Source organism: Macadamia integrifolia, chromosome 2 (genome assembly GCF_013358625.1).
Source record: "Macadamia integrifolia cultivar HAES 741 chromosome 2, SCU_Mint_v3, whole genome shotgun sequence".
Classification (NCBI taxonomy): domain Eukaryota; kingdom Viridiplantae; phylum Streptophyta; class Magnoliopsida; order Proteales; family Proteaceae; genus Macadamia; species Macadamia integrifolia.
In genome coordinates, this window is record NC_056558.1 from 24184538 (window position 1) to 24199120 (window position 14583).

General features: G+C 40.2%; 1 protein-coding gene across 2 annotated transcripts in view; it reads right to left on the reverse strand.

Moving 5' to 3' along the window:
• Window positions 1-14342, reverse strand: part of LOC122070759 (calcium-transporting ATPase 10, plasma membrane-type-like) — an 89461-nt gene extending 75119 nt beyond the window's left edge. Inside the window, exons 1-2 of one of the 2 annotated variants that reach the window (XM_042634964.1) lie at window positions 14098-14342; window positions 13684-13861 (exon numbers count right to left, since the gene is read on the reverse strand). In XM_042634964.1, the coding sequence (XP_042490898.1) occupies window positions 13684-13851 (168 nt within the window). In that variant the 5' untranslated portion in view covers window positions 13852-13861; window positions 14098-14342. Of the gene's footprint in view, window positions 1-13683; window positions 13888-14097 lie in introns of both variants that reach the window. The other variant, XM_042634957.1, reaches the window with a different exon arrangement.
• Between the last annotated feature and the right edge of the window lie 241 nt (window positions 14343-14583).

Sequence of the window (14583 nt, forward strand, 5' to 3'; positions counted from 1 at the left end):
GACAAAAGGTAGTTCCGTCGTTCCAGTTTCGTTAAAAAAAAAAAAAGACATTTTAACACAGAAACTGAAATTTCCGTTTTTGACACAAAACGTCGTTTCTGAAATAAGAAACATTACCAAACGCAGCCTAAGAGCTGTTCTAATTACTACATATCTACATTATAAAAATAAATACATGCCACTACCAATTGGAGGTTATCACAACCCTCTCCAAATGGTAGCACATCTTTTGGCTGCCTTCTATTTTTGCTTCTTCTCTCTTTGTTTATGCATCATTATTTTCAGTCGTTTTAGATCTGAAACTGTTAGGTATTAGAGCATTAAACAATCAACAACTTCATTTCATCTTCTTGTTTTCAAAGTCCTCTTAGAGTTTTCTCTTTTCTATCTATGCTGTTTGGTTTGTGTGTGAAACCCTAGTTGACAAAACATGCAACACTAGGGTTTCCTATGGTGATTAAGACTGATGCACCCATGTACAGCCTTGCAATGAAGGAATGCAGGCCTCTACACCTTGCCTGTGAAAGATTACACAGTACTGTAGCTTGTGGTTGGATGTTTTTCCTCTCTTTTGGCAGCAACCTTTGATTCAATTTATCTATCTTCTTATCCGACCAGTGGATGTATGTGAGATTTTAGGGTTTACTTTCATAACAAGTCTCTAACATCGATTCAAACTGGTGCTGATCAGGTATGCGGTGTGGTGGTAGACACACTAAATTCAAACTCACAAACCCATGTGACAGGAGTCGATCCACTGACCTCCTGGTGCCTGCTGTTCAAGCAGAAGCTGCCAGCCAGTGCACTAGGCACTGGATTCACCTGGTTTGGTGGCTCTTGACAGTTAACTCTGTTTTTTAAGTTTCTATTTCTAATCCACTGTTGTAGCAACTAATCCAAGCAGTGGACTGACCTAAGCTTCCGTGCTTAGGGTCTAATATATCTGCCCACTACTAGGTATTGACTTTGTCTTTGATCTGAAGGGCGGAGACTTGCTGGTACTGGTTTTATCTTATGGCTGGTTTCTGGCACTGCCAGCAGTCTTTGGCTTATTACCGTGTTTGGTCACTTCTGGTTATATCTGCGACCTCTTGAAAAACTGATTATTAGTTGTTTAGTTATCTTGTTGATGATATCCTACATATTCTACTGTTGGTTGGGTATACTGTTTGCGGATTGCTTACTGAAGTGTTCTTTTCACATCTGCAGTTGGCCTTGTGATCTCCACACTTGTTACTTGTTAATTTTGTTGTTGTGTCACTTGTTTTACTTTCATGGGTGATTCAAAGTCTCTTTTTAACCCTTTTAATGCCCAATCACTGTCATTAAACTTGATGGTGCATCCAACTACCATCTTTGGGCAGAAGCCATAAAGGTGTAAATCAATGCAAAAGGGAAATTGAAATACTAAATGTCAGAACTTCCCTATGCTGACTCTAAAGATATATGAGGAGTGAATGTGTGAGAATGATACACTTCTAGTATTCTTGTGGAACAGCACAGATTAGTAAATTGCTGCAAGTGTTACATACTTATATCACACTACTGCCAAAGGCGTACGGGATGATCCTTTTCTTTCAAGAAAGGAGATGAGTAAATAAGAAATTCATTACCAAGAAGGGGGAGGGAATATACAAGACCGAGGGGAAAGAAAAGAAAAAATACAATACTAAACAATGCCAAAACAAGGGAGCAAAACTAGAACAAAGCTATAAAGCAATACAACAAAGGCCCATCAAGGGGGGAAGAATGGTGGACAAGGGAAGACCCCAAGACACAACAGTAAGCCTATTCCTTGGGGAATCCCTAATAGGCCTGTGGTGGAGAACATGAAGCTTAGAGTTGACATCAAAGTAGATGATTTTTCAAATCATATCAAAATAGTGAGAGTTGGAGATCCATCTACAAAGATTGTGCTCCATCCAGATCTGGTTGATGGCTGCACAGAAGGCGAGCTTACAATGGTATCACAGGTGTAGTTCCAAGATAAGGTCATATCAATCCCATAGCCACTCTCTCTGAAGGGGAAGGATGCGCCTCCCAAAGGGCCAGCAACTACAGATAACTCTCCTTTAAATAGAAGAAGAAAAGGGGCAGCTGAAAAAAGATGGTCGGAGTCTTCTATTCCATTCCAGCAGAGGCAACAGGCAGGAGGGACATAGGTATGACAGTGAATAAGAAAGGACTGTGTGGGGATGCAGTTGAAGAGAGCTCACCAAACTGTAAATCTATAAACAATCGTGTGCCAAAGAGAAAGGGGCTACGAAAACGGACAAAATCCCATGCTAAGGAGGAACTGAAGGAACCAGAAGAGGAACGGTGATGTAGATGGATTGAGCCACCCAAAGAACTAGCCCAGATCTGGCCTATTCTGGCCAGCTTTGCAACGAAGATCCAGCCCTCTTCGAGCCATCAAACCAGTTCCTACACTGTTCTTGTCAGCCCCAGCTGTGTCTAAGATTTTCATTTTATTTTAAATTTAAAATGAAGGTAAGATAAACTAAATTAAATAATGATGAATGCTAAAAATAGAATCTATTGAATCTTTTAGAAAGAGTAGGGGGCGGATGTAGCAAAGTGGATTAAGGCAATGGAAGCAAGCTACCACCATGGCGGGTTCAATTCCCGTCGTTCACCCATCTCATCTTCTCTTCGGCACCATCAACCCAGCTGTCCAGCACTCCAAGTTCCCGTTCTTGTTTCCATTCTTGGATCCCCCCCCAGAAAAGCATTCTCCTCCATCGAGCAGCTTCTCAGCTAAGATTTTGACAGTAATTTGGCTTCCTTTTTGGTACCTCAGGCCAGCTCAGAAGCAGCCCATCTTCCCAATAATCAGCATGGGTTGGCCTCCATTTTGTCTTCAAAAGGATCTTACAGAAGATCCTTCCATCTGTCCTGTATTGGAGGAAAGCAGTTTCAAGTGGAGAGCTCTAGCAGCCATCGAATTGGCCAAGAAAGCCTAGGATTTAGTTTCTATTTTGATTGTCCAAGTTAGTTTCCTACTCTGTTAGTCAAGTAGTTTCTATTTTGTACCTTAGGCTAGTTTCAATTTTTAGTTCAATTGTTAGTTTCTAACATATTCTTACTTGGTTAGCAAGTCGGGAGAGTTAGGAAGTTTATTTCCAGCTTTAGTTCCTTTTTTGAATTCACTCATGTAAAAGGCTATAAAGGGAACCACCATTGATTGTAATTAGTTAGACAAGTTTTAATTAATGAAATTATACACTCATGGCTGAGATAGCTGTTACCAAGGGGGGTGTGATACCCAAAACTTGAGGGGTGAGATACCAATTCCTTATTTCTTCTCCACCTTTCTATACCACTCCATCGATTCCCCTTTTTTTCTGTTTTCGTCCTTTATTCTTTTCTGTTCTTCAGTTACTTGTTTGTTGAGAGTTTGTTACAAAGATCACCAATCAATCATAGAAGCGATTGTGGAAGACCAAAGGCCACAACAGCCCATCGATTCTGTTCTGGTGGCCTTTCGTTGGCAGGAACCAAGTAGCAGTTCCCCCCAACCCTTGACCAGATTAACTCAAGATTTTAGGGCTTGATCAACACCCCAAAGGAGAGACTCGACCGAAAGAAGGGCTCTCACAGAGGCTGATAGAACTGATTCTTGGAGCGGACTCAGAAGTTTCCTATTTTGATCTTTAACCAAGAACCCTCAGATCTCAAAAAGCAGCCACCCATTTTACCAATTGTGAGGGCTTAATGAGGACCGTATGGAGGCCACTCAATCCAAAATTTGGCGGGCATCTGAGCCCCCCAGCTGCTGTTCTTGAAGGCCTACATTAATTTCCTAGTCGGGAACCAAACTCCATATCCCCATATCTGGTCATCCAAGAGAGGCATTCAACCAAAAGTTGAGCTCCATCAGAGCCTCTCTCCTACAGCCAGCCGTAGGCTTCCCCAATTCTGCCCAGATATGTTCGAAGTCTCATTTCAGATTTCCCTAAGGAGTTTCAGGATGCTAACTGGGTTGGGTAGTTCCTATCTACCCTTACATAAAATGGGACCAAATGACTCTATCACCTCTACCACGATGGCTGGGGGGAGGGGGCAGGGAGGACCAAATGTCAAAGAGGGCGAGGGAGAGAAGGAGTCCCAAGAGCTATTGGAGATGATGGAGGCAACAATGAAGTCTTTAGCCTGACCGGATTACACTGATTTTGGCTCCAAGCATTGTGAAGGGAACCCTAGAGGGATGTCAGTTGTCAAGCCAAGAAGCAGAAGAACCATCATCAATGGAGGAATGAATGGATGTGAGAGAAAGATGCCTTACTTCAACGATTTTGCACCACCCCTAGGAAGCACTAGAGTGGGGAACAGTCCAAAGAGAGTCTTTTTGAGGAGAGAAGAATAGACCAAGAAGACCCAAATGGAGTTTTGCCTAGAAGCAAGCTCCAAATGAGCTTGAGAATGCCCACAGAGTTAACCTCATGAACTCTTCTCAACCCTAATCCCCCCTCCTTGGATAGGCAGACAGATGACCAACAGATGGGGTGGAGAAATTTGGAGGAGCCAACTCCTTTCCAAAGGAAGATGCACATGAGAGATTCCTCAACTTGATGATAGACAGAGGAAGTATGAATACACCAGAACAGTATATGTAACTGGATTAAAGGACCAATCTGATAAGCACCAGACACCTAGCTTAAGAGAGAAGCTTGCCCTTCCAGAGCTGGAGTCCCTTACGGATGAAATCTAATATAGGGGTATAGTGATGTGCAGTCAGCCTAAAATAAATGAAGGGAAGACCTACATATTTAACAAGGAGCAAACCAAGGGAGAAGCCCATTAAACAAAGAAAGAAGGCTTCGGAGGAATCAAGGACTCCCGCAAGGAAGAGATGGGATTAAGGAGGTTGATACAGAGACTCGAGAGGTCTTGAAAGAGATGAGGGAGGACATGATGGTGGAAATGGAGAGGAGGACAGCCTTGGAAAAGAACACAAGGTCATTAGAAAAAGCATGGTTGGTAAGATTGAGGCATTTGCATTTGGGGAGGGGGGAGATGACATGGAGGCCTATGGAGATTTGGATGGATCTAGAGAGGACCTCAAGGACAAGGCAAAAGATGAAGGAGGAGAGGGCATGCAGAAAGAACTCAACATTTATCAGCCTCTCATTATAGACTTAATTTATTGAAGAACTAACGAATTGAGTTTCAAGTAGTAAAATTTCTATCTAGATTAAATTCTAAACCTCTACCCTATTAAAGGTCAAATACTTTGTGACTAAACAATTCTCCCCGTGAATGAAGAATTATGTCGTATCCAATGAATAGTATCTCCTTTTCTCACCAAGTCTAATTCATCTTAGTGAGCAAACATGAATCATTGATCTCAAGATTCGTATCGGTCACCCATGCAACCTTGTAGGGATTAGGATGTGGTTTTGTCTTTAAATAGAGCTAGCGAGCAGCGTCTTCAAAGATGACATTGGTACAAATACCATTGTTCATTACCATGGTGCACAAACCATCGTTGCATTTCACTCAGGTTTGGAAAATGGTGCTGTGATGCCAATCATCCTTATTAGAAACCCTGTGCGTAGACAAAAGTGGAAGGAGAATGTAAAAACTTTGTTGATATCCATCCTTACCATTGTTGTTGACTTCACTACGTTCGTAATAGACTATAACTCCAGAAGTATTATGTGGTTCCTCTATTGCTCTTCCGAAGCAATAGTTGTGAGTTCTTCCTTATCAACAAAAGCAGCCGAACGACTAATACATTGAACAGAAAAAATATATGTACCCGTTGCATATGAAACACTATATCTCAGCCCTTGGTTTTGAATGAGGTCTGTCTAAACCATGCTGTAGAGGTGAATAAGGGTGGTATGGCCTCAAAGATGCCATGAACCTGTGGCTGCTGAATGACTTTCCCTGGGGAGAAGACTACTGCTGACTGGAACTATCACCCATAGTTGTCATAACGCCAAGGTGAACCAAGGCAATCATGGTGGAAAAAATTCAAGGTGACACCAGCAAGGACGACTAAGCACCCAAGGCGCCAGTCCAGGCTGAGCCACCTGGATGCCTAGACTCCTAGGCAATGCCTTGACAACTACGTTACCACCTTTAAAGAAAGTATCTATAATGTAGAGCAAAGTCGCAAGTGACTGAACCCCAGAACAGGATCTTAAATACAAGCAAACTATCATCAAACTGCAGACTTGGGGTGCCGATTATAACCTCCAAAGATGAGCAGCAACTGTTGTGAAGATAGAGAGATCGATGGACCTTTTGGTTTCAGAAGAAATCTTCAAGAAAACAGATCCGCAGGTGGAATATGTTCTCCTCAGTCAGTAGCAATATCAGCAAAAATTTGGTAACCTTCAATGGAAATCTCATCATGAAAACGGGTAGCTTCAAATAGGGTCTTGGTTCACTCTTAGATGAGGGCTAGATAACAGGGAATTAAAAGATACAAAGAACTCTCGAACTAGGGCATCTCACCTAAGGCCTCTCCCCTTGTTGCATCTCACAGGGATCTCTTGCACAAAGCATGTTAATGTATACATTAACGCACGCTGCCCTTCCTTAACAGTTCGAACTTTTGGTGAAATGATAGCAAACATGATACCAGATCAAGGAGATCAAGTGTTCAACTCCAAGGATTTGCATCGGAAGAGTTTTCCCGATATTTCTTCTCCCTAGGGATCGCAAAAAGGAAATGTTGTTTGAGCACCACGTGCAAGGACAATGGAGGCCTGCATGTGCAGGGGAGTGTTAATGTAAAAATTGACCACTGCCCTTCCCTAACCGTTCGAGCTTTTAAGTGAAACGGTAGCAAACAAAGCAAACTCTTTTCATTCATTAAATCGGTGGGAGAGCTCTATGGCTCATACATTTAAAATATGCTTGGTTAAATTAACAAAATAGAAAGTAAAGGAAAAGTTAAACAATCTCTATGCATGCTAGGGAATTCCTTGTATAATAAGAAGACAGAAAAGAAGAAACAAATCTCCACCTAACTAATGCTTGCCTAAATCAAGCATAGAAACAAATAAGTAACAAAATAGCAACTAGATCTAAACCAAAATAGAAACTAAATCTATGCCAAAATTGAAGCTAAATAAAACAAAGAATGCAACAAAGCTATCTGATGATATGGGGCTCACAGGCCCCATACCAACAGTATCATGCTTCGATCTACGTCAATCAATAAAAAACCCTTCGGGTGTATGGCCGGTTCAGACTCTCTTCCACCTAATAATGCCATCATGTACAGCATCTTCCATTGTAGGCAGTTGAGGATGCTAATATCGCACGGATGTGAGGATGCAAAAGATTGTGGAATCATGCGAATACTACCACCTCATCCCACTCAAAATCAGATGGAGAGGCTAAATACTAAAACCTAGCCACATATTCCTCAATAGTCATGCTATCATGTCCCAGCTGTGTAAACTTGAGGTGAATGCGCTGCTTGTAGTCGATAGGATAGATTTTCCGTTCATGGCTTCCCTCATCTCAGCCCAAGTAGTGACTAACCCGACTCCTCAAGTCTGATTCTGTGGCTGGTGTTTGATCCACTAGACTCGAGCTGCGCTCTTCAGCTTAGCCTCTGCAAATAGAATCGATATAGATCGCAGGAGCAAGACCAAAACCAGTCTCATGTAGATCACAAGTTCCAACAAAGATGTAGCCGCAGGAACAAGGCCCAAAACCCAGTCCAGAATCGCTGTGGGATTCAGCTTCTGTGGGAGACAGCCTGGTCTTATGTGGCTGGTTCTTCAAGCACATTCCAAGGGGCCAGATCTTTAATTTTGAGGAGCAAACCATAAGAAATAAGGTAAAATGCGTAAGGATTATAATTTCCAAAATTCGACCAGCAGTTTAATAGAGATATTCCCCAGATTTCCTTCCTTGCTAAAGCTCTTGTGGGCCATAGCCAGCTTGTATAAGGAGATTGTGGCAGATTCCTGACTTGCATGAAGATTATTTTTCTGGAAGAGGTTGCTGACTTGCGTAAGACTCTTTAAAGAAGATTTTTTTCTCCTTGAACTTTGTTTCTATCTTGAGATTATTCATTTATATTTTCGGTAGCTAGAATTAGAAGGCCAAAATACTGTTCACGGTACTGTTCACGTGAACAGTGTCATAGCCAGTTGCTGCATTTTTAGGATATCATTAGGGCATCTTCAGTTGCTATTTCGATTTCTAATCTTAGCAGTTCAATGTAAACATGATACACTAATTGTGCGGATCTTTTTTCTAGAAGTTCCTATTTTGGTTATAAGCTACTTGGTAGCAAAGCCTTGCTATTTTGTAACCCATAACTTTTATTATAAATAAAGAGAAAAGGGCAGCAGCCAAGTCAAGTTGGAGAAAAGAAAGTGTGTGGTTAAAAAAAAAAAAAAAAAAAGAATGGTTGTGCGATGCAGTTGAGAGGGAGAGATGCCTATGAGTGGGTGAGAGGCCTGGGGGAGAGTGAGAGGCTCAATCGATTTATCCCTTCCCCTTCTTCCCCATTATTTCTTGTTTTCTTTTATTTACAGTTTCTATTTTATATCTTGCAATTGGGTTTTATGTTGAAGGCTATCGATAACATATTTGAGGGTCAATGAATGCACAACCTATTGATCCTGATTGTAGGATAGGTTAACGGTAACCTATTCCTACATTACAGTCCAGACCGGTTGTGGGATTCAACTACTGTGAGAGAGCCTGGTCAGGTGTGGTTCGGTTCTTGGGACAGATTTCTATTTTGGTGCACATTCTACTTCAGCCATCAATCTGGGACCAAGAATGGACCAATATGTGTTATTTTGAGCGTCCAATGGGTTGTATGAACCATGTTATAGTTATTAAGGCGTCGTCAAGGCGCTATGAAGAAGACACCAAAGCATTAAGGCGGTATGGGTAGGATAAGGCAGTCATGCGCTTTATGTGTTGCACGTAAGGAGACCGCCTTAATGACTAAGATGAAGGCTTATGACACCTTAATATGCCTTACGTCCAAGGCAAACACCTTTTATGCTTTTGTTTGTTATTTATTTTTTATTTTTTTTCAATGTATTACTATAGATCCCATAGCTTTTGTTGTGATTGGCAAGCCTATGGGAATTCTATAAACTTGAGAACTATGGGATCAAGTCTATATAAAGTCAAAAACCACACTTTGGTTGAACAAATCGTTAATCGCAAAATTCTTTTGGCTATTTTCTTTTTCGTTTGGGAGAACTAGGGCATCAGTGTTCCTTCCTCCGTTAATTCCAGCTCTGGCGAGTCTTCCTCAGGCCATTCCGTCTCCAGAAAGGTACTCTTCTTCCAGTTCTCTGTTACTGAACGGAGATCTCTTTCTCATCTGTTTTTTCTTCCTTTTTCTTTCTATTCCTCTTCTCTTAATCCCTTCTTCTCTTTCTTCATTCTTCTTCTTTCCTGGTTCTCTTTTCCCATTCCAGAAATACTAACCTTAGTTGCAACCTAATCAAACTGACATGAGTAGAAATATAGTAGATGACCTTAGGCACTCATTTTGGTATCAAAAAGGTAAGTATAATAAATACTTACATATTTTAGCAGCCTCTTTTTGTATATTTATAATGTTGTTTCATAGTTATATTATATGCTATGATAAAGATGAACTTACTTAGTTTATTCACTTTATTGGGTTGTTTTCTGATGAATATCTTGCATTGCTATGAATCTTTAACCTTTATTTAGCATATAAGTAGAATTATATAATTTTTAATATGCAATTTGTGCCAAATAAAATGGTTACATTGAAAAGAAAAAAAAACACACACACACACACTAGAACACTTTGTTTGATAAGGTGATGCCTTATGCCCGCCCTATCACCAAAACGATTCGGAAGACCCTCTAACGCCTCGGTCGCCTTCCCGCCTTGATAACTATGATCCATGTGCTTTATATTTTTGGGTTTATTTTTGTATTGGGTCAATTCTATAAGCCTAAATATTGGGGATTTAAGTCCTATATGGGATTAGTAATTATTTTGTGTTTCTTAGTCATTATAAAAAAAAGATTTCTATATTTTGAGTATTTTAGAATTCTAGTTATATCCTTCATTTATTTCTTCATGAGCAGGTTATTATTCGTTAGGAACTTTCTATCTCAAGTCAACAGGTTTCTAATTTTAGTTTGTTTCCTTTTTTTAGTTTCTTATCATGTATTGAGTCACTAGCCTCTACTATATAAGGAGGCATTGTTGTAACACAAAGACATGGATTGATTAATGAAACGGTTTGTGAGCCGCTTACTACTATGGCCTGAGATTGGTTGTTCATCAACTGAGAGGGTTGAGGGTGAGAGACCCAGGCTAAGATAGCCATTCCCCTACGCCCCTTTTTCTGCAATCAATTTTCACCCTCGTCCCTTTATTTCTTTTTTAATTATAATATGTCTATTGTTTAAAAAGTGATAATGAAGCCCTCTAAGATTGATGATCAAAAGACACACAAAAGCTATCGATTCCAATTACAAGGTTTTCCCGGAAGAAATTTCAAGTGCGTAACTCCCAGACCAGATCTTTGATTGATGTTTGGTTTTGAGGGTCTGTTGAGGACCTTAGAAGGACCACTCGGCCCCAAATTTGAGGATCATCCGACGCTTCCAATTCCATTTCTTGAAAAATAACCAAAAGTTTCCTTTTTCTTCCAACCAGCAGATCTCTCAATCCAGCTGGCAGAATTTGTTCATCTTTTAATGGTTTGTTCCTTCATATAGGATCTCAATCCAATCCAAACTTCAGCTTCATCTGAGTTGTGGTTCCTGCATAATCGAAATCTCCTCTATTCAGCCTTATTCTCTAGATCTGAATTTCTGTTGAATACTTGATTTGTATGTTGGAAATCAAACCTTAGTTGCAACCCTTGGTAATTTAGTCTGACATCAAGAATCTTTATGGCCTTAGTCAACCCGTAACATTTGAACAATATCTCCAAATTGTGAACCCAATCAAGGTACTACCTTAGGTTGTTATCCCCATAAAAATCAAGGACATCGAGCTTTGCTCCTCCTTCAGCTTCATAAAGAGGATCATCATATCAACCAACTCCATATGGTGGTGGTGGTGGTGTAAGATGTGGCGGTGGTGCAACATGAGACAGGCCATGTGGAATGGATTTAGAAGAAACCCCAGACTAAAGGGGCTCTTTCTTTTATCTGAAGCCACCAGTCAGTCAATAAAAGCTTACAAGGATGCCATCATCATCAAGATGGAACACATAGCTATGTCGAGGGTATCAACACGATCTATGAGGTTGGCAATCTGCATGTTTCTTTATAGGAATTAAACTATTGGGTAATCTTACTCTTGGCCACCAAGGTTAGGATAAGAAGAATTTTGGCTCTGATACCAAATTGATATCAATCTTGTGGTAAAAACCCTATTTGGAATCACTATGGGCCCAAAAGATTAGTGGCAAAATAGTAAATAATTTAAGTTTATAAGACTAGTGGCAAAATTGTAAATAGGTGGAATCTTAAAGGATAAGTTGGATTCCGCTTTTCAAAGATGCTAGAACAGGAAGTAGAGATAACAAATATATGGAGTCCCTTGAAAGGGTACAGCTATTAAAGCAAGCCCACTCCCTATGGATAGACATCCACTAGCCTACCCACCCAGCATTTTCTCTCATTCGTTCCAAAATTGGGTCCCTAACATTATGGGATCTAGAAGCTATACTAATGGTGTTAGATATGAGGGCATGTTTCGGTTGGAGGGCTATAGGTGACCATAGTCCTCCATACCGTGGGATTATATTTGATATATCTTTGTTAGTGTCCTGTTGGGTTTAGGATAGTTGTTAGCTAAGTTAGAGTTAGTTTCCTATTTTGATTATGCATTCTACTTTCCTATTTGGGTTATGACTATGTAATAGGTAGTCTAGATATTGAACAAAAGGGGAGGAACCAACCACATGGTTGTGACTCCCAAGTTACACCAATCTCTGTCTCTCTCTTATTTCTTCTTCTTTGATTCTGATTCTCAAATCTTTACATGGTATCAGAGCCATGAAGAAGAAGAAGAAGAAGAAGAAGACGACGAAAAAGTAGTTTTGTGTTGTAAATGTAAAAAAAAATAAAAAATAAAAGAGGTTTGTTGGTGAGTGTTACTTTGTTCTTCTCTGTTTCGGTCTCTCATTGTCGTAAGATTTCTTATCGACAAGGACTGCTGAATTTTGTTATAAAGTTGATTTGCAGATTTAGTTCTTATCTCTGGGTTTTGATGTTGCTTTCTGCCATAGTGGCGACATCATCGAGGGCCATCGAAGGTGTTGCAAAAATATTGCCGCTGCTGATCAGAGATTTCTGTTAACAATTCTCTTGCTGCTTGGTTTCTGGATGCTGCTATTGCTACTAGGTTTACGATTCACTTTTGTAGTAACCCCTTTTTTTGTGAGTTGAATGAAGATCTACTGCAATCGTAGTATATTTCTGTTGATATTGAATCGATGTTCACATCGTCTTTCATGTCTTGTCTTGGGTGAGATGTAGAGGACAAGCTGAATCAAGGGTTGTCTGTTTTTATTTTCTTTGCTGCCGAGAGGTAGAGGATTATCGTTGGTGCTATTGATTCTTCAAGCTCAGTTGCTACTGTTATCGTTGTAGGCTTGTAGCCACTATCTAATGAGATTAGTGCCTTGGAGTTGAGCCCAGCTATTGCAGGTTGTTGTTTTTATTTCCTTTTTATTGAAGGAAGAAATCCTTTTCTAAGAGGCGTGTTCAAATTCTGATCTCTTTTACATGAGAAAGGGGACAACACTTTAAGCCTAAGTACTCCTCAATGACATATAGCATACAAGTGCCCCTTTTCAGTTGTTGTTCCCCTCCCAATGACAAGTTCTTACATGTTACTCACCCGTCCACCACTATAAACAACACTTCCCGTCAAACTTGCATGTGTTAAGCATGCCACCAGCGTTCACCCCGGCTGTTTTCCTTCCTTAGCTATGTGACCAGGAGAGTGAAGGATTGCCAGGCAAGAGGCAAAGGGCTCAATAAGCACCTGATTGTCAATTGAGTGACCCACTTCTGCAACTTGTTGGTTATGCAGTTGATGGATCACTGTAGGGCAAGAATGATTCACTAAAACTTCCACTAATCGAATTGAAGCGAAATCGTTCCCCAACCAAATCCTTATTCTTGATTGATGATTTGTTTAATTACCTTAAATTGCATTTCCATATCCTTTATAATCAATTTATTTCTTGGGCATATTAGCACAACCTCCCCAATGGTCCACAAAGTTAGTTACATAAGTTCCTGTCCTCCCAAATTTCTACCCCGTCGATTTGCTAATAATTCCAACAAAGGAAAAAAATAACAATCTATCAGTCTGTCGCCAATAGGTAATTACATTGTTACAACTAGGGAGCAATGAGTAAACACTTATCACTCAACATGAAACCCTAGTTTGCTCCCCATCTCAAACCTAATTCTTCCCAACATCAATTACTCCATCCATTCCCATTCCAATTCCAATAACAATAACCACACCATTCCACATTAAAACTTCCAAAAATATACCACATTATCAATAAACAAAACCCTCGAATAACAAATCATAACTTTCACACGCCATTGATTCCAATATTCAAACAACATTAAAAAAAATTAAAAAAAAAAAAAAAAAAAAAAAAAAAAGCACAGATTCCACATTGCAACAACAGTACATTTTCTATATCGAAAAGAAAAACTCACCCGCCATCGTTTGAGTCGCTCCAACGAAGCGTTCTTTGTGTTAGGAATATCGAAAGGACTAGACGAGTTCTCATCTTCCTCGAAGTAATCCACTCCTCCAGTTTCCATGTCGACCCGTCTATGATACGGAGACGAAGAGGACGAAGAACCCCTCGTAGTATTGGCCATTTCGTTGAGACTGTCGCAGGAGAGATGACACCGGCCCTGTCAGTCCGGCGTCACAACGTCTCAAACCAGTGCCGAAGAGAAAAAAAAAAAATATATATATATATATATATATATAACTAACAATCAAAAAGAAAGAAAACTCCGATTCATTTCGTTCGCTCAATCGCTTCCGTGTTTAGCTGTTTCTGTTTTTTATTTTTTCTGTTTTTAGGGATTAATAAAACAAACCATCAATGGACATATTACCTGGAAACTTAAGAGGCGAGTAGTGATCGAGGATTGTAAGCGGATTCCCGGAAACCGCCGGCGAGGAAGAAACCGTTCCTGTGGTGGTTCAGTCTTTTCTTTTCTCTTTCCCCCCTCTCTCTCTCTATCTCTATCTCTATCTCTGCACGTCTACACTGCTCCCAAGCGGAAGTTTCTCGAGGCAATGAGATCGAGGAAGATTAATAGGAAAGACAGACGAAGCTTCCTCGAAGCGGGCATGAGCATGACTACTTGAATCTATGAACGCGACAATCTCGCTGTTTTTTGTTTTCTTTTTTTTTTTTACTTTTTACTAAATTAATTAAGTTAGTTAAAAAAAATGGAAGGGTAATGGTCGGTGAAAAGATTTTTCTTTATTTTTTTTTATAAAGGGTTATTTTTGGTAAATTACGCAACTGGGGCTGTGGAGGAGGAGTTTAACGTGGAGAGCACACTGTGTGCTTTTTCATCATTGCCACGTGGGTT